This window comes from Candoia aspera, chromosome 3, assembly GCF_035149785.1.
Source record: "Candoia aspera isolate rCanAsp1 chromosome 3, rCanAsp1.hap2, whole genome shotgun sequence".
Taxonomy (NCBI): domain Eukaryota; kingdom Metazoa; phylum Chordata; class Lepidosauria; order Squamata; family Boidae; genus Candoia; species Candoia aspera.
In genome coordinates this window covers 53186274-53213937 of record NC_086155.1, presented here as the reverse complement: position 1 = coordinate 53213937, position 27664 = coordinate 53186274, and the positions used below count along the sequence as shown (strand labels likewise).

Below are 27664 nucleotides of genomic sequence, written 5' to 3'. Positions count from 1 at the left end.
GATACTGATGCCATTAAATGGAGCAAGTCTTTTTCCCACCTTGTGTTAAAATTCAGCAAAATACAGCCACTGAATGTGATCTACTGTGTTATGTTGCATACACAGATCCAAAGAGAAGCTGCAAGTGTGCTACTCTGTCTGGACTGCTGCTGTCACTAAGCTTCCTGCAAAGTTAATATTTGGCTTTTTGAAAAAATGATTACTTTCACAACACATCTAATTTTCCAAACCAAGAAGAAAATGACACATCATTTAAAAATGTAATAAATGCATAGTTTTGAGAGTAGCTTTGCAGCCCTGTCCCCATTATTAGTGGTGCAGCCTCCTTCCCCTCTTGCTCCTCTCCAGTTAAGTTACTGAACATTGTGTTTCGATGATGTTGATAACCTCATGAACATTAGGTTTAAGATTCTGCACTTATTTAGAAAAGGTGCTCCGAAATGTACAGGAATACAGATCTACCACCTCTCCATGGCTCATTAAAGCAGTTACTCAGAAGTTTCTCCTGCAGCCACACAATGCAGGAAATCCTGCTTTAAGGAGTCATAGACTAGTGCTGGGTCTACATTTCCTTGTGCTCCAGAGCCTCTCTTGAACTGAATCAGGAGCACTGTGGAACTCTATTACTGTATGTTTTAATTCAACTGATGGTTTTAGTTCAGCATTTGTTGCTGTTTTTAATATGGATTGAATTCACGTGGTCTCCTCTCTTTTAAAAGAAATAGAGGATGAAAATACCATAGGCATTTTCAAGTTGGATCGGAGACGCTTCAGTTAGGGAACCTGGGTCCACTTAAACATACTTTTTTAATATGGACTGTATTGTATTCTCTCTAGCACAACACCAGCCTGCCTTTCTTTTTGCCTGTGAGCTTCTTTTGAAACTAAAATCATCATCATCATCATCATCATCATCATCATCATCATCATCATCATCATCATCATTTTTCTTCTTGCTACTCCCCTGGGCAATAAGAAACTCTCCTAAGTTACTCTCATGACCACTGGCAATTTATCCCATAACATCTTACTATATTACATGAGCATAGCCTTCCTATCCTCAGGCAAGCACTTTTGTATGGAGATTTTCAAAAGAAAAAAGTGCTGCTTTTCTTAGCACTAGTTTGATCAAGCAATATATTTTTTAAAGAACTATCCTGGCTGTTCCTGAATACTTTGATGTTATACAGTGCTCTAGTGGCAGTTCAATTTCCAGAGATGGCAACATTAAAGGCTAGTTTTTCTTTAGTGTCCCTTCCTTAAAGTCCAATTTCTCATCCTTCCAATCAGTGAATGAATTAGGGAACCTCTGGTTTCCTTATGGTTCAGCTCCTGTGTGCATTTTTCAGCAAAAGAAGTAAGTCAGAACATCCACTGACATATGTGGCTTGAAAAGAATCAGGAACTTGATGCAAAGTTGATTTGGTAACCCCAGACAGGACCTGCTTCTATCTACCATTTAAATAACTAAAGTCCAATTGGGGAAAACCAGTCAAGGTACTGGCAGTCTTCCATTACAGTACATGTTTTAGTCAATGTAATTATGCTGACAATCACTCTGGCTTGCGAGATTTGTAACTACCCCATAAAATGAGTTTGTCCTACCATATGTGGTGTCCATGAGTGCTCCGAAACATGGCTGTTACTATAGACATTATCAAACAACTGGAAAGCTGTAATAGGTGCTACATTTAGCTTTACATACTGTGAATTGTATAAGAATGCCTCAATTTACTGATAACAACAACTGGTTCATTCAGATCTGGCTATGTAGTTTCCTACTGGGTAGGAAAGCACCTTTGATGGCTATACTCTCAGAGCAATGTCTGCCCTTCTCATCTCCGTATAATTCTAAGAGGCTGTCACAGCCTCATTTTTTTTACTGTTGCAGCAACAGCTACTAGGCCTTTTAACTGCAAAGTATGCTGATCTTCTGGATTATCGTATTTTTCAGTTCTATCATGCATTATTACTTAAAGGCTATTCACAAAGTGAAAGCCTTTAGCTTGTCTCATTTTAAACCAATATTGGTTATCTCTCTTGAACTAGTATAGCTGCATCCCAATAAATAAAATCCATTTCAAAACAATAGAAGGCTTTTTCCTATAGGAGCAACAATTCCTGCTAATTGCTTGGGTGAAAATGGTTTAAACTAGTTTTCCCCAAAAACATATCCCTCACTTATGTTGGAATGCAACTCCCATCATTCTCATCAGGATTGTCTGGCTATATAGGCTGTGAGTCATGGTGGCTGTGGTTCCAGTACCTCTAAAAAACATTTAATTGGGAGGGCTTGGTTAAACATTTTTTAAACAAACAAACAAAAAAAATGGACTGTTAAAATCATGTAGCGGTTTAGTTACAATTTCTCAAAGCATTCCACTATATAAGAATGGATTTACTACTTTCAAGGTATGTTTAAAAGTGGAATGTGGGTAACAATCTATAGGGGGTGCTTTGAGTACATACCTGAAAACAGTGCTGCTTTTCTTTTTACACTATACACAAAGCAGAGTATATGGATATCCAGAAGAATCCAATGGAGAACTGAAATATTATTAAATTTAAAGGATGAATCTGCAATCTCTTAACCTTTTATGTGGGAGAAAGCCCTACTGAATTCAGTGGGAATTATTTCTGAGTAGACAGGAAGTACACTGTCAAAGAAGGAACTCGGTTTCTGTATAATTCTCTGTTTAACTGCAGTATGCTGAAGGTTATTCTAACCTGCCAAAACAAACAAAGGAACAAAATCAGTCAACTTTAACTTGGCAATTGCCAGTTGTTAGATGTTGCCTGAATCCAGCTGTCCAAGTTGTTAGTCTTTCCCAAGTATAATAGAAGACATAATCTTTAGCTAGTTATTCTGAAAAATTCTGCAAGAGAATAAAATCAAGATAAAAATCACAGCAGAATAGCTGAACTCAAAACATTGATGTATCTTGAGCCATTTTCATTTGTTTTAACCTTCATAATACATTTAACATACAGTTGAAGCTAATCTCAGGAGGCCTTGTTTTTACGTCTCCTGTATAGTCCTTTGTGCCCTTGAGTATTCATTCAAAATAATTCGCGTAGTATTCAATTTAAGGCAGCTTCTATAATCTGATGACTTCCAGCTATGTCAAACTACAACCCCATTATCCCCAGCCAGCCACTATCTCTGTAGGGTACCAAATTGGAGAAACTCTTCAAACTATAGAAGGCATTGAAAACAGCAGGAAAAACAGAAGATTCTTATGGGACAGGGAAGAGAGAAGGACCTATTCTATATGGCAAGTATTTTCAAATTGCTTGAAATACTAAGCAGATTCAGCATTTTCCTACAAAGAGTGATTATGGGTTTAAATGGACATCTGAATTCAGAATTGGAAACATTTTCTAAAAGCCATTCCACTCATCTTGAATGTGAGATGCAGAACCTGTTAAATATATAATATCCTGATTTTGGTTTGCTATGCTGGAGGCTTTTCTTGATCATTGCAGCCATTGCCATAACAATTTCAATTCACAGAGCTTAGGAACACAATCCTAAATTGATCGAGTTGCATGATGTGGCAGAAACCTTATTAGACCATGGAGCTTCACATATGCTACTATCATGATAGGTGCACTAGCAGAACAACTTCTTGACCACAATACATTTTCCTGAAGGGCCATCAGGAAGGCAAAGAACAGTTTTCAAGTCTTAGAGAAGGTTAGTAGACAGATAAATTTTTTCCTTGTTGTTTTAAAATAAAAAGGACAGGAAATAGAGACAAATGCAGAACAACTAGGTATGCTGACAGAGAAAGTCAGGCCTGCTCTGTTGAGGAGTCACGTGTTACAATGCAGGATTTTGCAGCTAAGCCCAATACCTCTCACTGGTGCAGTAAAATCTTTAGAGAGGCAAACTGTTTGATGCAACTGTTGTTGTACTGTTGGACTTTTGTAGCAAGCCACAAAAAGCAGATGGAAAGTTTTACAGCGCAATTCTACACATTCCTCTCAACAGTAAGACCTTTTGGTGCAAAGGGTCTTGCCCAGATAAGCGGTTTCTCTGAGTGGAGTGACTTTAGGACAATTTTACAGTGTGTTAGCTATTTAGGGCAAAGAGAGAATGTGCATAAGGTCACTAGCTGTACTGTGGAAAACGTAACTTTTTGTGGGATTAATTTTTTTCTATATCACAAAAGAGGGCACAATGTATGCAAGAAACATACAAATATATATCTACATATAATTTTAAAAGCACACTTATATTTGGCAGTTTTGTTTTTGGAGGAATGTTAAAATGTTTGACTTAAAAACGTACAGTAAGAAGGTGAAGTTAAAAGATATTCCAATAAGGCCACATGGCAAGTTCATCAAAGTGCTGGTATTAACCAAGGAGAACTCCCAAAGCATCCTCCAGCAAAGGCAGGGGAGATGCAAGTCACTTCTAAAGATCCATATCTGTGGTGCCAGAGGAGGTCTTCAGGGGCACGGAGTCAAAACCATCAGATGTTCTCTAAAGACAACACAAAAAGGAAATGTGAATAGAACTAGAATACATGAAGATTTTGTATACTTTGTCATTCAAAGTCCTATTTCTATAGGAATAAGGTCAAATGTTGCCATAACCCTTTATCTAGTAACATGGAAAGGCCAAAGAATGCAATCCTGCTCCTTATATTCACAGAACATGAGAATGGCTCCCATAAGAACTTATGGCGAAACAAGCCTTCCCCAGTGTTTCAGGTGTACAGGGATTATATCTTCCAGAGTTCCCAGCCAGCATGCCAAAGATCAAGCAAGCTGGGAATTTGATAAATGCAGTTCCAACATATTAGTAGTGAGTCTAATATTTCTCTACCAGTTGCCTCCATGTTCTTCTGAACATATTTGAATATGGGAGGAGCATTCAATAGCAACTGAAGACTCTCTGATTCTTACCAGAAACTTGCTTTTGATGTTTCTTCCCCAGATGTCCACACATGATTTTGCTTCTACTGGGAGGTATCAGTGCACTGGGGGCCAAAGAAGGGTCCATTTGAGGATGCTTGCAGTAAGATACAGTTTAGCTGCTTGTGAATAGCACTGGATACTTCCCACAATCCCATTTTTTGAGAGTGACATCATTTTTTTTCTTAATATTTATTGGTATTAAGAATCTTAATGAAGCTGTTGCCAACAGCTGGTATGTTTTGTTTTCTCAATATTCAGCCTTTAGTTCCTATTTTTACTGTTTTAATTGATCCCAGTTGCAATACTGTAACAAAAATATAGGAACAAACAACTGCTTTAAATATAAAAAGCAATTGTGAAAACTATATTAAAAATAGGAACTATTTAAGAATCAGTTTAGAACTGCTGAAGAGAGAAACGAACATAATTAAAAGACTGCTTAACAGAAGTTGCTTCTGAAAGAAAAAAGAAGGTATTTGCAGACTGAGGGCTAAGTTCTACAGGTGTTGGGAATGCAGAATGACAATATTTCTAAATAACCAAGATTTAGATGTGGCCCATGAAGATGAATGGAGAACCCAGCCCTCTGATTGCAGAGGAACAGTCCTCAGCAGTGCTAAAGGTGGTTTATGTGGAAGCAAACCCTGATGGATCTCCGTGCATTCAAAAGGAGCACCTGGGATGAGAGGACTGTAAGAGCCACTACATATCTTTGTACACAGTGATTAAAGGAGCTAGGCAACAAGATAGGACCAAGGCCACTCTTTGCCAAGTCCCTCTTCAGTATTCATCTCACTAGGGGCTCTGAGTCACCACCTATCTGTGACATGAAATAACTATGACCAGGATCATTACTTCGGAATGGATGAGAAGAATTGAGATAAAGAACAGTTAACATTTACCTTGAATTAGGGGACAAGGGTAAGGCTGCAATGTAATACAGCCTGACAATTTATAATCACTAGACTATATGATCTAGATTGAGATCATGGCACATTCAAATAAAATAAGCCTTCTAATGATTTGCTAAAGACTTAAATGCATATTTTTGTTGAACCATCATTTGAGGCAAAACCCAAAATACACAAGTTTCCCTTTAGTTTGCTCAGGAATTAGGGAGGAGGATTTTTCATCCACAGAATTGAGTTCCCATGTCTTATTACATTCATGGAATTTAAGGACCAAGAGCCAGGTTCCATGCTCTGCCTTGGTTCTCCAGCTTCACCAGTCAGAAATCTGGTGGAAAGCCCTGGCTCTAATTCCCAAAAGATGGATCTGAGCAAAAGGCAGGCAGGTGACAACTAATTAGTCATCACTCTTATTCTGAAGGGTGTTAACAAGCCGTCACTTCTTCCAGAGACAGGCCAGGGCTCCAAGTCTTTTTCTGGGTTAGATTATAATCTTGCACTTGCAGTATGAATCAGCTCTCACCTGTGCAGCCTTCCCTATCCTGTGCCCTCCAGCTACACTGCATTAAAAGTCCAATAATTCCAAGTTAACAACCATGCTTGCTGGGAGTTCTGAAGGCTGTAGTTCAACACTTCTGGAGCGTAAGTTTGAAAAGGTTGCACTACTGGATGTCTTCAAGAACACTATTTCCTCAAAAGGAAACAGAGATTGTGATATTCACCTCTGAGAAGAGAGAGGCTATAACTTTAAAAGGCAGACAACACAGACTAGCCTTCCACATAACATAGGCCTTCTATGTCCCAGCCAGAGATCACAGACCACACAGTCAGGCTATCTAGTAACATTGATTGTGGCACACCCTCCATCAGCGGGCTTGTTTTTACATGCATCTACATTTGATCTCCATCTACCTGGAAGACTCCTCCTCTTAGTTTATTGAGAACAGCCCTACACACAGAGTCCTGCCATGCCTGACTGTACCTAAGAGAAGCCTACAGGAAAACAAATAGCCACATTAGAAAATAAGCATTAAACAACAATGCACCATTAATTAGAATGTAAGTGAGGACAATAGGAAACATAGCAGTAAATGTGGAGAGGCTTTGAGGTTTGATAATACTCACAGATTTATCCCAGAATAATAGGGATGTCACTGCAGTTTTGACTTTTGCCAGGTCTATATGAGTTGTTATTTGTGATGATCTGAGGCAACTTGGAAAATTGATTGTATATGATGTATTTGTTATTGGGGTGGGGGTGGGGAAATGCCCTTTTAACTTTTGCTACTCATCTCTGCCAGAAATACTAGCAGGGGAGACAAGAAGAAAACACTCAAAACAATTCCACTGGCTCAACCCATGAGGCTTGTACAGCGTGCAACCTATGCTAGCCAAGGTCGTTAATTACAAACAGCCCCAAGTTTTTTAAAAATGGCTTCCACAAAAAGACATATGTACATCCCAGGAATACTTTGTACATTAGCTGAATTTGGAAGGTGGTAATTCAGAGTGGACTTGCAAGTTAAACATGACAGGGGAAACATCTGTCAGGGTTAGACAAACATTGCAGCTAAACCAAAGGCCTCTGAACTTTCACTCTGGACAATTATAAAGCTAACCCCCCTCTTCTCCCCAGCTTACTTTAGAAGTGAATGCCTTTATTTTCCCAAAGAGAGAATTCTTGCTTGTGAATATCAGGTCATCCTCTGCATCTTCCCCCTCCATGATGGCACAACTGTCAGCTGCAGGCAGTTCACTGTCCTTGGCACTAGCATTCATAACCAGCTTAGAATATTTATACTCTAACCTAAAAAGATATAGACATATGAGAATCAGATAGAAGGATTATATTTGCAAAGCAGAAAGGTACTGTATCAGTACCTTTCCCATTTTTCTTTTTTACCCCGCTAGCCTTCCTCAAACTAGGTGAGGCTCCTGACATGTGGACTTTAATTCCCAGAAATCTCAGCAATGGCTGTGTTAGGTGGAACTTGAAGACCACACATCTGCAAAGCACTGAGATTGGAGAAGGCAGCACTAGCTTCTCTATTTCAAAGCAACACAAGCATCAATTGATGTTATAGATGCTAAACAGGGACTTTACTATAAAATCATTTTTTTTGAGAAGCAGAATATTTATTTATTACAAATCTTCTAGGTTGCTTCAATTAAACAACTTTAAGCAGTTTATAGCATAACACAGTACATATAATACATTATATTAAATAAAAATATATTGTGGCTGAAATTAAAGAAGCAAACAGAAAATGAAAGCAAATTATTAAACTGTATGTAACTTTATATACTCTTATATGTGTTGGTATATTGTTTTCTGTTACAGAAATTAATGTTACCATGGTAATTGAGTACTTTCTTAAGTATCGGCAGGGTGAAGAGGTCAAATTTAATTGTCCTCAGTTTGGGTGTTAATAGCTGCATTGCCTGGAGGAAGGCAGCTTGCTTGTTACTTGTTTAGTTTCGCTTTTGCAGCCAAGTAAGCAGCCCGGTGCTCTCTGAGCGCCTGTGAATGCACAAGCTTGTAAATATGTTTTTGAGCTTTCTGTAAATAAATTTATTTTTATAGAAATGCCTGGTGTGTGATTTTTCTGATCTCTCTGGGCCAAATGCTTTCCAGCACTCTGCAACAACATGTCCATTATTAACATTTGAAAACCAACTTGCAGCTTTTGTTATTGACTTTTGTGTTGTTCAAAACTGTCACCTGATTTAAATAGTTAACTAGAGAATGGGGTGGGAAAGTACAATAATAAAGAAAACCCTAAGTTTGACAGACCTAGGTCTGGTGGATTTCAGATACAATGAACAATTTTTTCCTCAAGGCAAAGTAATGGACAAAGTTATTACTCAGATGATTCATTATTAAATCTGAATGTTAATTACACCTGTAAATGCTGCCATCTATTCTATCTGCATCATTTGCATAAATATGTCATTGCACACATGATGGAAAATGATGGAATAAAAGACATCATTTACTGTTTTAATGAACATTCAGATTAAATGTATCTCCTCTGACCCAAACAGTCTGTTAAACTGAGAGTTTCTTGTTTCAATAGGAATAGATGACAAGAGAAGTAAAACAACTTACTTTTGATTTTTCTTCCAGAAGTAGCATGTCATGACAGTCAGCAGGATAGCAGCACAAGTCCCAGCTGATATGCCCACCTTGAGCCAGAAGTCCATGGACTTGCAGATGCTGACTTTTTCCTCTGGAAGCAGGATGCCTCCTGCACATAGCTTTGGTTTCCGCCATACATAAGTGGTTCGCTATAGTGAGGAAAGTAGGTCTGTCATAGCTTCAGTCAATGCTCATACAGACAAGCAGTAACAGAGTCAAGGTCAGCTGTGACAGATGTACCACTTCTGCCACACTAAAGGGATCGTGAAGGATACAAATACATTTAGGAACAAGTATCAGAGCTGTACTACTGAAATGGCTGCTGAAGTAGAGTATCATGGACTTCCCTGCCTGGCAGCATCCAGGTGTGCTGGAACATTATTCCCATTGTCCTTGGGCATGTTTCAGTCCAGCACACCTATGCCCCAGGGGGTTTATAATTTTAACTCCTATGCACTTTTGTGAAATTCACTTGCCCTCTAAGTAAACGTATTTTGGATCAGGCAATCTGTTTCCAGCAGGGTTTTTTTTCTTTTCTTTTTCAATTTGGGCTCTCTGCTTGTTTTTACATGCATACTTACTGAATGATAAATGGAGCAAGTAATCAATTAAAGGCAAATTTGAATGTTTGTATAATTGGGCCATTTTATTCTTTATTAAACAACAGTAAAAGTATGAATGTGATAACAATATACTGCCAAACACAGTTTAGAGCACCTGGACGTGAACAATGCAGAAAATGTGATAGTATTAGCAGAAAGTCCCTATCTTGTAAAAAAAAAAAGATTAATTCAAGTGTAGGTGGCACATATCAGCAAATCAGATAAAGATCTATCTTCCAATATTATATATTTATTCTTCAGGCCATCCCTCATGTGCAAAGGATCTACAATTCCTGATGCCTTGATAAGGAGTTTAGACAAAAATATCATGTGCCTCTTTAATAAGCAGCAATTGCTCTAGAATCACGTTGCCAGTCCTATGAGCTTCATCCCCAAATGTAGCAATAGTAGCATAAGGGCAAATAATCTGAATTAATATTCCAATTCCTGAATTGACTTGCAAACAGCCAGGTGATCCCAACTATTTATAGAATTATAAGGGAAAATGTGATGGCCTCAGGCCCTCTAAGAGACAATAAGAGCCCCAGAGATTGATTCCAAGTCTCTACCTGTATCCCTCCAATGCAGGCACTGATGATGGCATGGTAATCATCTACAGAACAGAGAGGGCAGGCTTCAACAGACTCCCACAAGAAATGGAATGTGCACCCATCGCAGGTTCCATCAGGACATTTGCTATTTGGGAATTTTAAGAAACATCTTAAATTGAGCCAAACTATGGCACACTTGTGCAGTAATATCAACAGATCTCAAGAGCTAGCTGTTGAAGGTTTCAGCAAAGATAATTTTCCAGGCCTACCACCAAGTATCCCTTAAACTAGCTCCCCTCAACCTAATGCTGTCCAGATGGGTTGGGAATTCTGGAAGTTGCAGTTCCCAACCATCTTGAGGACACCACATTGAGGAAGCTTGTCTTAACCAGTGATCAACATCATGCCTCATGTACAGTTTATGTAAGTTTTGCTAAATTTCAAAGCAGTTTTAAAAATCTGAACATTCTGGTAGATTTTATTGTCAAAGCACTTTTAAAAGCTCTTTTAAGAAAGTATACCAGCTAATGCGAAGAATACGGCATACCTTCTATAAAAATAGTGTTGGAAGTAGTTTGGGAGAGATCAAGTTGGTAAATGTAAACAAACGAGCTAGGAATGTGTCATATTGCCAAACTAGATGTGCAACTTCAGCTCCAGAAACAGGAAAAACTTCTGTCTGAAATCCTGGAGATTTCAGCACTCAGTGTTGACAGAATTAAGTTACAGCAAATGGACCGATGGTCTGAATCCCTATAAGGCTGTAGTCTGCTGCTAGCTGTAGAAATTCCCTCAGTAGTACAACACCTCTTGAGGATTGTTCTCAGGGAATGAATTCAAAAGCTAGCTGAGGACTATGATATTAAGAAATCCCACACTTCCAAGCAGCCTTTTAAGAAAAGGGAAGTCCCTTAAACCTTATAGAAGCATGTACAGTTGGCACTTCAGACAATATTTTTTAGTTTGCCTGAAGCACAGGAGAGAGGAAAAAAATAACATCTCAATATCTTGACATTACCTTGGCACGGAGAGAGCTCCAAACTGGGATTTTAGGGGGTCACATCTCAGTCTTATGGCAGTGGCTCTTCCATCACGGCATGTCTGGGTCACATCATTGGATCTGCAGTTCAGAAAATTCATTATCTTAGGAAAACCTAAACCAGAGTTCCCCAAGGTGGTCAATATTGACCCCCAAGGGTTGATGGAACTATGCAAGGGGTCAATCCTCCTCCTCCTCATAATCTACAATTAGATTCACAAAGACTTGTGAAAACTTAGTAATTCAAGTTGTAACCAAGGACCTAAGAATTATTAAGGTAATGTCTGAGGATATAGGCATTAGTAGTAGTAGTAGTACTATTAGTTAAATTAGTATTTATTAAATTATTTTCATATAATAAATGTCTGGGGGTTGATGAACAATCTGAAACTTCATGAAGGGGTCGATGAGCTGAAGAGTTTGGGTACCCCTGACCTAAACAGAGTGAGGCATGTCTTATAGTACTGTACAGATATTGGGTCCATGTGCACAGTTCTGGGGCAGTCCCCTCCTTTGTCAGTAAAAATACAGAGAATATATAGAAAATACCATTGCCCATTCATGAATCACAAATCAGCTACCAGCCTTGGCTACCTCACTTTGTCAAAGGCAGATCATTCAACACTAGAGCAACAACAGTATTTTCTGCTATATTATTTGTAACTGTGTTCTGGTTTGGAAGGTAAGATTTCACAAGCTAAAGATTTCTAAAACTTTTCCATGATGCTGAAATATTGCCAGAAACATTTTGCCAGAAAAATACCAGTTTTTTTCACACAAAAAAATGGCTAGAACTTGATCTTACCCATGCTTCGCAGTTCTTTAGCTTACCTATAAAAGAATATGACATCAGGTAAGCCCACATTTTCAGCAGGGAAATAATCAGCAAGAGAAGTTATGTTGTCCAGAGTTGGCTTTGTTGTTACTCCTAGAGATTAAATCCAAATCAGTAGAAATACCACCACACAGGAAAGACAGAGATTATTCCAAGTACATTCTACAGATAAATATATATGTTCCCCCAAAATATATATTAAGTTAAAGGTTTTCTGCACCAAAAGTTAAATCTCACTTTGTATTAATTACTGTGTTTGACAAATAGGTTTATTTTGTGCATAGTCTTTCTCAGAAATTGAAACCAGAATCAGAGCATCTAGTAAGCCCTGATTTACTTTGTATATCATGTAGCTAACAGTATGTGACCTGTCTCTGGCTATTCATTTGCTGGTTCCAGAATTGGTAGTATATTCCACCTTTAGGTAGTCCAGTGTTTCTCAACCTCAGCAACTTTAAGATGTGTGGACTTCAGCCCCCAGAATTCCTGGCAAAGAATTGGTTGAGAAACACTGCAGTTGTCTAAAAAAGGAAGAAGTGGGAGTGGGGGGGAGTAAAGCACAAGGAATGGTATGAGCTGTAACCTTGCTTTTCTAAGAACTGGTTTGAAAACAAAACTCTGTTTGGGGGAGGAGGAACTAAAGTGAAAAAGTGCCAAGAAGTACAGGCACAGGTAACCCTTTGGTGCCTTAGAGCTGATAGCCACAATGAATAGGATGGTGAGGCCAAGTGGGAAGGGCTCTACTATGAGTGTATGGCTGGCCAGAATATTCTGGGTTTTTTTTCTCCCTCTCTGAATTTAGGAGGAGGTTTTCTTTGTTTGTGGCTTTTTTTAAACAACATTAAAAATTAATAGCCAGAGGCTGTGTCACAACTTTAAGCTACTGTGACTGGCAAGAACCCTGGGGGGTGGTAAAAAGGGAATGAGGGAGGCTTAAGCAACTGTGGAAGAAGAATTCTGTAACGGATTGTAGAGGGACAATGGAAAATAGAATGGAGGATGGATACATGGGGCTTTTTAAAGAAAAAATGGACCCTCCTACCCAATATTCTCAACAGAATATTTTTGTTCCTCTTTGCCAATGATTAATTACTGGCAAATTACTGGCAATACTGGGTCCAGATTTGGCTCAGTGTTATGAAGGATCACCTATTTGGCACTTCATCTGGCAACAGCTTTTGACTTCTGTTCAATGGACAGGCTAACACGTTCAGTGGCTCTTACCCACAAAGCTGTCTGCCAGGCTCACGGGCTGAGAAGAGACAACTGTCTTGTAACCCATCACATCGGAAGGAATGATGATGGACTGGCATACATAGGATGAAGTTGACTTAGAGAACTCAGTGTCTTTGCCCAAAATGCGAATATCTGTGACATTATCTGTGCAGAGAGCTGTCTTCCTTCCCTTCAGGGAAAAGGGAAAAGAGAGAGTTGATAGCAACCATGTCTCTCCTTGCCATTAAACAGCGAGGTGTTCTTTTTGAAATACTGTAATCATAAAAACTCTATGGGCATGGTGCTGCAGAGTTGGGGTTCAAAAGATGCACAGGGAAGGAGCCTCATGGACAATCGTATTTCTCTGTCCCAGAACCCCACTTCCCTGCATTAAGTAGGGAAGCCCAGAGGAGTGTCCTGTTTGCATTTGCTTAAATGCAATGAAAATTAATAGTTTGCAAAAAAAATTGTCTTCCAACTTTCCAAAGGTTTCTTTCCTCTGCAAAAGAGGCCTTTTTTTCTTCATTAGTGCTTTAGAATCTATTTCAGTTTATTATTATGAGGTTGTTAAAAATGCTGGTATTATTTCTTTTTCCGGTTACACATCTCTCTGACACTCCCTGTGGCCACCCCTTTTGTCTACACTCCCTGATCTGACACCCCTCCCCCCCAGGAGGCATTCCATTGTGTTAAACTGAAGTATGGGAAGTCACTGAGGATGCAGATATGATTATATGATAAAATACAAGACTCTTGCATCTCCTGTTTGACCAAGTGGACAAAAGACACTTTCTCCAATACCTCCGTGTAGCCTTGCCTCATGAAAATACACATATACTTACATGATTCCCACAGAGACTGATGTTGAAATGATGAAAATACTTCAGGCCTTTTGAAGTAAAGCTTGGCCCTCCTAAAAAGGAGGTGCTATTAGCCAATATGGAGAAGTCATACTCCATAGTCCTATCCGCCATGCTGATTGAGAAGTGACAGTCATTGTAGCACAGAGAATGCATCTAAAGAGAGAAAGAGCACACATTCCAACAGAGGAACTTAGGAGCTGTTGACTTTGCCAGCAACAGTAGAAGGAAACTCAAGTGTTGCCGAAATGTCTAATGCCAGCTCCAGTCCTGAATCCCTTAGGGTTCTTCTCATGCAAGCCTTGCTTGCCATGATTATACAAAACAGAACACCAGAAAGGAACAACTTAGCAGCTCTTGTGCTATTTCAGTTTTGGCAGGAAAGAACCACTATCTCTAAAAGATTATAATTTTATTTGTTTTTAAGAAAATCTAGGATGATTCAATCAAGGAAAAATCCATACAAATTATTTAGTGATTTGGGGAGGATGAAATGTTCAGTTAAATCTAATTTTATTCCAAAATACTTCTCATGCAGTTCTTACAGCATTTTACTCTTCTCTCTGAAAGTACAAATGCAGACATGAAGACTAACTCTGTTCATGGATTAACCAACCAATTTAGCACATGTGATTATTGCTACTTATAAAGCTACAATCATTGCCTGTCTAGGCCCACAAAAACCATACAAGAGTTTTCTAAAAAGATCACAATGATTTAATAACAGGATTAACATTTCAGATTCAGAATATTCTTTAAATTTATTGCCAACTGAGAGATTGTATCATGCTCAGCAACTGTGTGCTGGGAGAAAGGAAAGACTACATCTTCAAAGAATATTATCTTATTGCTCTTTGTGTATGCACAGTGTGCAACTGAAAAAGTAGCTCCAAAAGAAAACAGGTAGTATGGTTCTGAGGCTCCTACTACTCTTGAGTAAACAGAATAGTTACAATTTTTCCTGAAGGCAAGTGCTATTTCATCCACTGAGCTCTGAGCTTGGCACTCTAGCACTCACAGGGTCTTGTCACTCACAATACTATCTTATGTCTTCAGGAAGACACCAAAAATAAATGGCTAAAATCTTGCCTGAGCTCCAAAATTTCATAAGAGCTGGGAGTAAGAAAGCTAAAATCTCCCAAGAACTTGGACTTTTAAAGTTAACATTAAATATTTATTGAGCATCTATGCAATCTTGCAAAATCATGTAATGGCACATGCAAAGATTGCTATCCCTGGCTCTGCTCTTTGGGATATTGATGCTGGCTGACAAAAATCACACATATTTCAATGAAATGTAATGAAATAGTAGATAGCCAATTTGGGGAGAGTTGACAAAACCACAGAACAGCAATGTGTCTGCTGTTGTGTAAGCAACCTGTTGCAAGATCCTTCATTATAACTGAAAAGACCCATCAGTTTCCTGGTTCAATAGGCAGTAATTAGAAAGAAAGTAAAGAAGTCTCCACCCTAAGATGCTTTGGGGCATATTGGTTGGAGATGGAAAGCAATTCAGTTGCTGAAATTCTTATAACTCATCTCTTTCGTCTCAATAAATCCTGGTAAAGAGACTTCGTGAGAGTTGTGTTAGGAAAAGAATCATGCTTGGTTTTGGGTAGATGTCAAGAGCCTCACAACTTGCTACTTTATGGCAATGCATTTGAACCTAATTTTTTATTAGGATTTACTGCCCTGATATTACTTTTATTATTATAAATGATGGGACTTTGTCAGTTCCAGTATTTGCAGCCCTCATGTTGCACTTTTGTTCAGATAATGATATAGCTCCAGTTGTCACAGTAGGGGAATTATGAGCAATAGAGAGGAGAATATTGTACCTTGTTACTTTTTGTGCCAGGGCCACAAGAGATGCAAGCCTGATTGCCATAAGGTTGGTGAGCTTTCAGGTAAGTGTTTGATGGACATGGATAACAACCACCAGAACTTTTGTCAATGTAGTGCCCACCAGGGCAGGAAGTACAGGATGAACCAGAGGTTTCCAGAGCGCACTGCCGGCAGTAGGAAGCTACACCATCAATGACATTGGTCACATTGATAGAGTACAATTTGGCAACATCATTTGTGTATTTTCTTCCCTGGAAGAAAACAGACAGAGTGTCATAGATGCCTTGGAGTGGCCGAAGTATTCAATTACAGAGAAGGCAGGACAATTGCAGGAATTGGTGGGCATAGTCCTAACTTTAATGACCCCTATTTCTAAGAGTAATCCTGATTCTTGATGATGAGGAGCATTCCCTAAAAAGGATATTTGAAGAACTGATAGAAAACAGATTTCCCAGTCTTTACCACATCATTGTATGCTGTCCTCTGGAAGGCCCACGTGAAACTCATGGTAGCGTTCTTTTCAACGATGTACGTATAGGATTGTTTTCCCTTAGAGCCAACCCAGGTTTCTACAGGGGTGTTGGTTCTAGAATTCACACCCTGTCAAAGATGAAATGGCATAAACCCATGAATAAACAGTAAGTACACCCAAATAACTCTTGGTTCTAGATGCTGGATAGTAACTTACCACCATAAAATAAAGCTCACAATTCACACTGCAGATAGTTTCAAAGACAAAAGTGATTTCTGCTATCTTCTTATTTTCAGAGTCCTCCATCACTGATTGTGGGGGACTGCAAGAGAACAAGCAGAAATGGCTATAGATGAAACATCTCAATTACTGCTGCTTACTTTAACAAGCAGGCAATCAGAATGTCCATGTTCCCATTTCAAATACATTCAGAAGAAGGTATTCCAATGGAATCACACTCCAATCAAATACTGTAGATGCACTGAAAGTATGATTCAGTGTACTGTATATCAGTACACTATACGCACATTGTGGCAAAATCAGTTTTACAGATTACATTTTAAAAGTCTGTTAAGAACCAGCTCAATCTTTCCTCCAACCTCTCTTTCTGCCATTTGTTATTAAGAAGGGCAGATTAAGCATTGTGGAACTAATGCAAGCAGTACACTAACTGGGAAAAGTTAAGATAAAGTCTCCAAGTTCAGTTTGACCAAACGTGATGATTTCAGAGATTCGTCTATGCAACTTTCTTGATAACTGTACAGAAATGGTTTGCCACTGCATTCTTTTGGGCCTTTTCTTTTGACTTCTCAGAGTAACATACTGCCTTTATATTTCCTGGTAATTTCCCACCCAAGTTCTAACCAGATTCAACCCTGTTTAGCTTCCAAGCCCAGACAAGTCAGCCAGAAGCTACTACTTGCTGAAGCTTACTTGGAAAAAAGCACACTGCTTAGATTGAATGCACTACTCCAGGGTTCCTCAGCCTTGGCAACTCTAAGCTGTAAGGACTTCAACTCCCAAAGCTGGCTGGAGAATTCTGGGAGTTGAAGTCCGCACAGCTTAGAGTTGCCAAGGTTGAGGACCCCTGCTCTACTCTGCACTACAATCTACACTGCTTAGATTGAATGCTCTGCTTTACCTACTGCACTTCCCACTTCCCTATTGCACCTGCTCCCACAGCTTTACCTACCGCATTTCCAAAACATAGTTTAATTTGGACTAGTGACCTCACCTGAATCCAGGAATCACCAATGTTAAAATCATGAAATCATTGTCAGAAGCTCCTGCTGCTGTGTATATGTAGTCACCAGCCACTTCCCACCCTGAAAATAAAACAAGAGTTAACCATATACATTCAAACAAAGGTTATTGTTTCCATTACATAATTTCATATTTAATGTGCAATTCTGTGCATTCTCTTTAGAGAAACACAGGGAATCTATTGTTTTGAACTTATTCCCATCCTTTCACTGACATTTTCAAACTAGTTTCTCTAGAAGCATTTGGATCACTACTTGAGGAGTTTCCCAGGGATCAGGGCTGTTACTGGCTGGAGGATTCTGGAGACTGGAGTCTCAACAAATCTGGAAGGAAGGACTCAGCTCACAGAAAGCTATGATAACAAATAGCGATACAGTAGAGGTCAGTTGAGGACTGCATATTAAAGGGGCTTCCAGGGGAGGAATGGCAGACTGAAGATATCTCCATGAAAGTGGAGCTGGCAACTGCTGCAAAAAACGAAGACCCAGTGAGTAGACCAGCTCTTCAGAACCTCTCTGGAAGAGGATGGGAGATCATCCACATGTGCTCTGGATGGCTGCTCCTCACAAAGAGAGTGCAGGACAGTGGTCTCCCATGGGTTTGAGTGCTGGGAGATGACAGGAATAACCATGTTGCTTGGAACTGCAGTCAGCAACTTTTAAAGGACACTAAGTTCGCAAACTTCATTTTCTAAATACTTTTGGAAATTGCTCATTAACTACTTTTGAACTATTAGAGACCTTTGCAACAACAAGTTTGAAAACGCCGGGTGAATCTGCCCTCAATCCGGAACAAACAAAAATTTTAATCCTAAACTTAAGAATTTAAAGAATCTGAAATAAACAGCAAAAAGCTAAACAAGATTTTGATCTTAGAAAGTTATTAATGGAGTAATGGTCCAGATAAAATTGGAATATTGTAACTTTTACAATACAATTTTGGCATTAATTATAAAGAACAAACAGCTTCTCATGGGAAATAGATTCTGTTTTGGTTCTCACAAGACATAACAAGGATAAACAATTTCATGATTTCAAAAACTGGACACTGGAGGGGACTAAAGTTTTTAGGTAGAGGAAAGATTTACAAGCCTGTAAAATGTTGTAAAACATTATTATAATGAAAATACTGAAGGAGACATTTGAAGAATGGAATCTGAAAATAGTAGCCACAATATCAACAATGTCAGTAATGATGTCTGCTTCTATGGATAGACTATGTCCAAAAGATGTTATTGAAGAAATGACAGATGTAGACCAAATTTTACCTTACAAGATAAAGATAGTATTGAAAGTGGATTTACAACTGACAGGCCAAGAGAATGACTTAGAAAAGGATGTTTTACTGGATCTACAAAAGAACTGGCTGAGGTTTTATAGATAACAGATAGGATATGGGATGAAGAGATAATTGTTTGTAACCTTAGAGGGGGTGAACAGTCACTAAATTTGTTTATACTTGTGATTAAGGTTGGAAGTCACTTCTTTATATATCTCTTTTCTCTTTCTTTATTATATTCTTACTTTCCTCTTACTTTTCTCTTTCTTCTTTTACTTTTTCCCTGTACTTTTCACTCCTTTCTCTTCTCTTCTCTTTCTTTAAGTTTAGTTTGTATTAGATTTTTGTCATGTTCCCCGTTGCAATGTATACATACATCACAACGGGGAACATGCCTTTCCGGTGAAGGGGAGGGGGGAGGAAAGAATCAGTGCTAATCCCATAAGCACTGAAAGACAATACAGATAAAGGACAAAGGAGCCATACCTTGGCCCTGACCCGGGAAGCCATCATCCTATCTCCCTGACATCTCTGCATTACCACGGGGGACACACCTGCTCCGGACACAGGAAGAGGACAGAGGTAATCAGCACTAATCCCCCTGATCGCCCATCGAGACTCCGGAATCGCCCCCTGATCGCCCATCGAGACTCCGGGTTCACTGTCGGTCAGGACTTTGGGACAATGGGGGTGGGGAAGGATCAGGTCCGCACCGCAGGTATTTACCGGCTACCTCGCACGCCATGTGCTCATTCCCGTCTTTCTCCGTGTCTGCATTCTATTCTTAATAAACCGGATATCCTTAGCCCTGGCTGGTGAGTCTGTGTTTTTTCTGTATAAGGCAACCATCACATAAAGACAGGAATCAAAAAAATTTTTTCCACTAGCATCATTCCAGATTTCGTCTGTGAGGGATCAAAGCTGGCGATGGAAAGACTCAACCCACGAAGAGGTGGCTACCAGAGGACCGGCGACGGAGCACCCGATTCCACGTCATGGGCGATCGGTGAGAACACTATTCCCAGATGGTACGAAATCCAGGAGGATTCGAGATCAAGCTCGGAGGAGGAGGAGGCCGGAAGGAGCAGGACACCTGAAGCCACCAGAGAGTCGCAGGGTGAGTGGGTCACCCTGGACAAGACACCGGGATCCCTGCCAGGGACGCTTGGGGCGTCTAGGAAGCCACGGGACCTGCTGTCCTCGACGATTGCAGGAGCCCAGGGAAGGCGCCAGATCGGACGAAACGAGGAAGGCTCCCAGACAGCTGAGAGGCTGAGGATAATGGAGGCGAGGCTGGAGTCAATTGAACAGCTGTTCCTGAGATGGTCGGTGGCATGGGAATCCCGAGGAAGGGGTGAGGTGGAACCAGGTACCAGAAGTTCATCACCCCCCACCCACCCCTGAGACGCGACAGCCGGGGAGAGGAAGGAGATGGCAGGAGGCTGAGGCAGCGCCGAGCAGAGTTCACCTCGCGGAATCCGCCAGGAGGTCATCTTCCCCCCCTCCCACCCTGGAGACGCGACCGCTGGGAAGAGGCTGGAGCCGGCACGAAACAGGCAACGCCGCCCGGAGTCCAGCTTGGGGAATCCTCACACCAAGACTGGAGAACCCCAGCAGCCCGAGGTACGTCCAGACGACCAGATGTGGTTTGGAGCCCACCAGGAGCGGGGGTGAAAGACTTTGGGGTCAAATTCGACGGGGACCCAGCAACATTATCCTTCTTCCTAACAAATGCCAAGAACTACATGGAAGAATTTGGGCCATATTTCCGCTCAGAAAAGGGCAAAATTAATGCCATTGCTAACAAACTTAAAGGAAGGGTGGCTGACTGGTATGTGCAGCTATGCCAGGCAGAAGCCCCAGAGCTCGATGAATTCGACGAGTTCCTCTGGGCACTCAATCTGCACTTCAGAGACCCCTTAGAAAAGGAGACAGTGAAGAGATCCCTAAGGGGAATCAGCCAAGGGCAACAATCTGTAGCAGATTATGCCATGGAGTTTAAAGCACTGGCTGGAAAGGTGGTGGACTGGTCGCAGTCTACCCTAATTGAACGTTTCAAAGAGGGCCCGAACTTGGACGTTCTGAGGTGGGCATTATGCAGAGACGACCCAAACACTCTACATGAGTGGATACTGCTGGCCGGTAAGGCGGAAAATGCCCAGGAAACCTTCCTACAAGCCAAGAGGGCGGCGCAACAAGCGGCGATGGTAAAGGGACCCCGAACTGCTGCAGGACCAGTGAGGCCAACATCCCAACCCTGGAGAGAGGAGAGGGAGCGACGGTTCGCCAAGGGGCAGTGCCTTCGATGCGGGAAAGAGGACCACAAAGCGGCAGCGTGCCCTAAAACAAAGGTAGTTGACAGGCCAGGAAAAACGCCGGGCAAACCACCCGTAGGGCCCAAAAAGATGCCAGCGGCCAGGGGAGAGATCAGAGCAAAAGAACTACCTTACTCCAGTGAAGAGGAGGAGAACGACCAGGAAGAACCGGCGGGAAACACCAGCCACCTGCCCTGAGAAGTGCCAGAGGGCAGGTAGAGGAGGAGAATGGGCGCAGCAACGTTGGGGTGAGTGCCAACTGTCCCACCCTGTACGTAAAACTTAAGTTAGGTTCCACTGAGAAGTTGGTTGAAGTCTGGGCCCTAATAGACTCGGGCTGTTCTAGGTGCCTAATGTACCCGGACGTGGTTGCCGATTTAAATCTCCCCTGCTTTCCACTTCAGCACCACATAGTGTTCACGCAATTGGACGGTTCGGCAGTGGGAGGGGGCCCGGTCACCCAATTCACCGGAGAAGTGGCGCTGCAGTTAGGCAGCCACCGGGAGAGACTGAAATTTGTTGTGGCACCGGTGGGCCACCCTTTAATTATCTTAGGCATTCCATGGCTGGTACGAAGGAACCCATACATAAATTGGGAAACCAGGACGATCACGTTTGCAGACGGCTTCTACCAAGCACCTACAGGGGACCGAATTCCCCGTGCTGCGGTGGGGAGGGCGGCGTCTACAACCACACATCTGGCTGCAGCGGCCCTGGAAGGCTTGCCAGACAAGTACACTGAGTTTGCAGATGTGTTCGGGGAGAACGAAGCAGACAAACTCCCACCCCACAGAAAGACTGACTGTGCGATAGAACTGGTCCCCAACACACCCTTGCCAAAGCCAAAAATTTATGCAATGACCCAGAAAGAACTGGCAGCATTACGGGAGTTTGTGGACAAGAACTTAGCACGAGGCTTCATCAAGCCCGCAAACTCGCCAGTTGGAGCCCCAGTGTTGTTCAGAGAAAAAAAGGATGGGACATTAAGACTCTGTACGGACTACCGCGGATTGAATTCGGTTTCCATATCAAACAAATATCCCTTGCCCCTAATCAAAGACATATTAGCACATCTGGCAAAGGGGAAAATATTCTCTAAACTGGACTTGCGAGAAGCCTATTTCCGCATACGCATAGGGGAGGGGGATGAGTGGAAGACGGCTTTCAATTGCCCACTGGGATCATTCCAATATAAAGTATTACCGCTTGGTTTGGCAGGGGCACCAGGGGTATTTATGCAATTGATCAACGAGGTCTTGCACGAACACTTGTTCAAGGAGGTCCTTGTGTATTTAGACGATGTATTGATATATTCTGAGACTGAAGAGGAGCACGAATGCTTGGTTAAGCAGGTGCTCAGGAAACTCCGCAAAGCTGAGCTATTTGCCAAGCTTTCTAAGTGCGAGTTTCATAAATCTCAGCTAGATTATCTGGGTTACAGAATCTCTGAGAGGGGCATCGAAATGGACCCTGGGAAAGTCCAGGCCATCCTGGCATGGGAGCGCCCGCACACTAGGAGGCAACTACAAAGTTTTCTGGGATTTTCTAATTTTTACAGGGGGTTCATCAAGGGACTAGCGGAAATCGTTTTGCCCCTAACTAATTTACTCCGCACCAAGGGTTTGGGAGACACGCGCAAGGCACGAAACCCGGGAGCGCTACTTAACTGGACACCTGAATGCCAAAGGGCTTTTGATCATCTCAAAAGCCTGTTCACAGCCGAACCGGTTCTACAACACCCGGACCCCACCAAGCCCTTTGTAGTCCAATTAGATGCCTCCGATTTCTCAATTGGGGCGCTCTTGCTTCAGCGGGATCCAAATGATCAGCTGAAGCCCTGCGCGTACCTCTCCCGCAAGTTCTCCGAAACAGAACGGAGATGGCATGTATGGGAGAAAGAGGCTTTTGCCATCAAAGCTGCCTTAGAGGCATGGCGACACCTCCTGGAAGGGGCCACTTGCCCCTTTGAGGTCTGGACGGACCACAAAAACCTGGAAGCGTTCAGTACCCCAAAACGCCTCAGCCCCAAGCAGGTTCGCTGGGCTCAATTTTTCAGCCGCTTTAATTTTCAGCTGAAGTTCATATCAGGAAGAAATAACTTCTTAGCTGACGCTCTCTCTAGGCGGCCCCAGGATGCCAGTCAGGCATCAGACATTATAGGTACTGTGTGGACCGACACACAGCTGGGTTGCCAAGCTGTCACGCGCAGCCAAACTGGAACGCAGCGTACTCCGGCACAACCGCCCGCAAGGGGAGGGAGACGCATGTCAATTTCATCGCAATTGCAACAGCAGTTCGTACAAGCCTTAAAAACGGATACATGGTTGCAAACCAATAAAAACAATGTTTCTTTTGAAAATGATTTGGCCTGGAAACAAAATAGCCTGTACGTGCCGGAGCAATTGCGAGCAGAGGTTCTGAGATGTTCTCACGATGACAAAACGGCAGGGCACTTTGGCTTTGTAAAAATGTTACATCTGGTAAGGCGACAATTCTGGCGGCCTACACTTAGGAGGGATGTAAAAGGGACGCGGTGGCGCTGCGGGTTAAACCGCTGAGCTGCCGATCGGAAGGTCGGCGGTTCGAAACCGTGCGGCGGGGTGAGCTCTCATTGCTAGTCCCAGCTCCTGCTCACCTAGCAGTTCGAAAACATGCAAATGTGAGTAGATCAATAGGTACCGCTTCGGCGGGAAGGTAACAGCGTTCCGTGTTGTCATGCTGGCCACATGACCTGGAAGTGTCTCCGGACAACGCCGGCTCTAAGGCTTAGAAACGGAGATGAGCACCGCCCCCTAGAGTCGGACACGACTGGACTTTACGTCAAGGGAAACCTTTACCTTTACCTAAAAGATTATGTCGCTGCTTGCCCTACATGTGCTATGGCCAAGCGAAAAGTGGGTAAGCCCCAGGGACTATTGCAGCCGGTGGCAAGCCCCTCCCACCCTTGGGAGGAAATCTCGATGGATTTCATCATAGACTTGCCACCCAGCCAGCGGAAAACGGTCATCTGGGTGGTTAAGGACTACTTTTTGAAACAGGCCCATTTTATTCCATGCGCCTCCATTCCCTCCGCTCAACAGCTGGCACGCCTCTTTTTAAATCACATTTACAAATTACACGGTACCCCCTCCCGCTTGGTCACAGATAGGGGTACACAATTTACTTCACAATTCTGGAAAGCCTTTTTGAAGTTGACTGGCACCAAGCAGGCATTGTCCACTGCTTGGCACCCCCACACGGACGGCTCTACGGAAATCCTTAACTCCACCCTGGAGCAATTTTTGCGCTCCTTCATAAGCTACCAGCAAGATAATTGGGTAGACTTACTCCCCTTTGCTGAGGTGGCATACAACAATGCAGTGCACCAGAGCACGGGCCACACCCCCTTCCGGGTAGTCTATGGACGAGACTTTGTCCCGATCCTGGAGTTGCCACAGCCAGCTACCCCGCCTTGTTCCCCAGATGACTGGGCTGCTCAGCTAGCCAACGTTTGGCCAATCATTCAGCTGGCTCTCTCCGAAGCCCAAGCAACCTACAAGCATTATGCGGACAACCACAGGGCTGCACAGCCAGACTTCAAAGTGGGAGATAAGGTCTACCTCTCCACTAAATTCATTAAGTCTCCGCAGCCCTCAAAGAAGTTAGCTCCCAAGTTCATTGGCCCTTTTCCAATAGTGGAAATAATCAACCTGGTAACTTTTAAGTTAGAATTGCCACACAACTTGAAACACATACACCCGGTGTTCCATTGTGCCTTACTGAAACCGGCTACCTCCTCAAAGTGGCATAACGAAACCCCCCCGCCTCCTCCCATCATGATCGATGGGCAGCAGCACTTTGAAATAAAGGAGGTTCTAGTTTCCCGAAGGCTACGGGGCACCCTTCAGTACCTGATCCACTGGAGACATTTCCCCCACCCTGAGTGGGTGCATGCCCGGGATGTCTCGGCGCAACGGCTAGTCACACGCTTCCATGCAGCGTATCCTTCCAAACTGGCGCCTTAAAGTTTTTGGGGAGGCAGTATGTCATGTCCCCCGTTGCAATGTATACATACATCACAACGGGGAACATGCCTTTCCGGTGAAGGGGAGGGGGGAGGAAAGAATCAGTGCTAATCCCATAAGCACTGAAAGACAATACAGATAAAGGACAAAGGAGCCATACCTTGGCCCTGACCCGGGAAGCCATCATCCTATCTCCCTGACATCTCTGCATTACCACGGGGGACACACCTGCTCCGGACACAGGAAGAGGACAGAGGTAATCAGCACTAATCCCCCTGATCGCCCATCGAGACTCCAGAATCGCCCCCTGATCGCCCATCGAGACTCCGGGTTCACTGTCGGTCAGGACTTTGGGACAATGGGGGGTGGGGAAGGATCAGGTCCGCACCGCGGGTATTTACTGGCTACCTCGCACGCCATGTGCTCATTCCCGTCTTTCTCCGTGTCTGCATTCTATTCTTAATAAACTGGATATCCTTAGCCCTGGCTGGTGAGTCTGTGTTTTTTCTGAATAAGGCAACCATCACAATTTTGCTATTATAATCAAAATTCTTAATAAAATTATATATATAAAAAGGACTGCATATTAAAAAGTGAATGGGGTTAAGAAAAAACTAAATTTGATTTGATCTTAGTTTCAATTGATAACATGATTATTCTCTATTAATTTACTATCTCCTCCTTTATATCATGTACAAATCACAAATTGGTAGCAGTTTGTGAAGCAGATGCATGGACAATATACAAGGCTTTGGAGGCCACAATACATCCTTGCACTACAAAATAGTGGGCATGGCATGACTGCATGGAGAATTTCTCCATCTATTCTCCACCTCATTGGCTATAGCTAGTGCAAGGAAATTTACATCTGCTTTGAAATATTGATATATTTATTTATTTAAAACATTTATATAGCCATCCATTTTAAAAACAACTCTGGGAAGCCAGTAAAATAAAGAGCCAACCAATATATACATATGTGATAACCAACAGATAAAACAGTATAAAACTAAGAGCAATAAAACTAAAAACAGAAAAACCAGGAGATTTAAAGCTGCTGATTTCTGAAGCAGTCATTCAACTCTGGTAATATTTGGTTTTCATCATAGAATCATACAATTGGAAGGGAGCTTTGAAAAATTTCTAGTCTAACTCCAGAGCAGGGAAGGACTCCTCAGAGCATCTCAGACTCTACATCATACAATGTGGTTTGAAATAAAACTTCTATTTTCTTATGAAGAAAAGTTCTTTATAGCTTCAAAACAAGTCTAGAACATATACTGTTTATGGTTGCTTTTCTGGTGCTTAGAACTCAGTGCAAAGTTTTGAAGAATTTTGTGAGATGGGACAAAGAAAAAATGAAAAGAAATCAAGTTCTAGGACATTATTTGATGGGACTAAAGATCAAGATTGTTAGAAGTAAAAGGAAGGAATATAAAGTTGCCTTATTTGATCAAAGTTAAAATAGATATGCTGTTATCTCTGGTAACCCTTAATGGACTTTTGCTGACACCAGGACTGAAATGACAAGGCTTTATGGATTTGTTTATAGATAAGAGATGGGATTTGGGAAAAAGAGATTGCGGTATTTTAAGAGAAGGTGATAAGTTACTGAAATTGTTTATACTTGTTGTGATGAAGGGGCAGTAATTTCCTTATATATTTCTTTTCTTTCTCTTTACAATATTCTTGTTTTTTTCTTTCTTTTCTCTTTCTCTTTTTTTTCTTTTCTGCACTTTTTTTCTTTTCTTTTTTAAATTTGTATTAGTTTTCACTGTTGTAATTGTAATCATTTAATAAAATTACTATAAAAAAATAAACTATCCATCCCCAAAAGAGAAAATAACAAATACAGAGTAGGTACATGAGCCGTCTGGCTGTGCAGCCCAATAAAGACATGCAGCACAACTAGGGCCCCTCACATTATCCAAGCACACTAGGTAAAAATACACACTGGGAGGATACCTGCCATTCCCTTATATTCAAAACTGATTCCACTGAGCACTGTAGTCTCCATGTTAGCTGGCAGAGTATTCCACCATTTGTATTCAAAGCCCAGGGAGGGCTCAGTCCCAACTGGGCAGTTGGTACAACCTGAGAACCAAATGGGGGGAAAAAAAACATGGTCAGGAAAATTTGTCACGAAACAGCTACTGACAGTCTTTAGCTGATGCTGTGGTTAACAGCACTTTCTGAAACAGTAGTGAATACTCTATAGTACAGCTATGATAGCAGCAGCCTTTAAAGGAGTGCTTTTAAGAACATCCACTAAGCCAGTGTTCCTCAAACTTGGCAACTTTAAGACACGTGGACTTCAACTCCCAGAATTCTCCAGCCAGCAATGCTGGCTATGGAATTCTGGGAGTTGAAGTCCACATGTCCTAAAGTTGCCAAGTTTGAGAAACACTGCAC

At 41.8% G+C, this 27664-nt stretch overlaps 1 protein-coding gene across 2 annotated transcripts in view; it reads right to left on the bottom strand.

Moving 5' to 3' along the window:
- Positions 1–2443: 2443 nt before the first annotated feature.
- The window catches only part of ELAPOR1 (endosome-lysosome associated apoptosis and autophagy regulator 1), a 66870-nt gene continuing 41649 nt past the window's right edge, over positions 2444–27664 (bottom strand). Inside the window, exons 10-23 of one of the 2 annotated variants that reach the window (XR_010067572.1) lie at positions 27218–27346; positions 17627–17717; positions 16609–16714; positions 16383–16520; positions 15914–16171; positions 14058–14231; positions 13225–13405; positions 11997–12093; positions 11145–11246; positions 10145–10271; positions 8944–9122; positions 7476–7641; positions 4915–4988; positions 2444–4489 (exon numbers count right to left, since the gene is read on the bottom strand). Coding sequence is in view for 1 of the 2 variants with exons in the window: in XM_063297690.1 (XP_063153760.1) it covers positions 4421–4489; positions 7476–7641; positions 8944–9122; positions 10145–10271; positions 11145–11246; positions 11997–12093; positions 13225–13405; positions 14058–14231; positions 15914–16171; positions 16383–16520; positions 16609–16714; positions 17627–17717; positions 27218–27346 (1817 nt within the window). In the remaining variant the exon portion in view is untranslated. The remainder of the gene's footprint in view (positions 4490–4914; positions 4989–7475; positions 7642–8943; positions 9123–10144; positions 10272–11144; positions 11247–11996; positions 12094–13224; positions 13406–14057; positions 14232–15913; positions 16172–16382; positions 16521–16608; positions 16715–17626; positions 17718–27217; positions 27347–27664) is intronic. The other variant, XM_063297690.1, reaches the window with a different exon arrangement.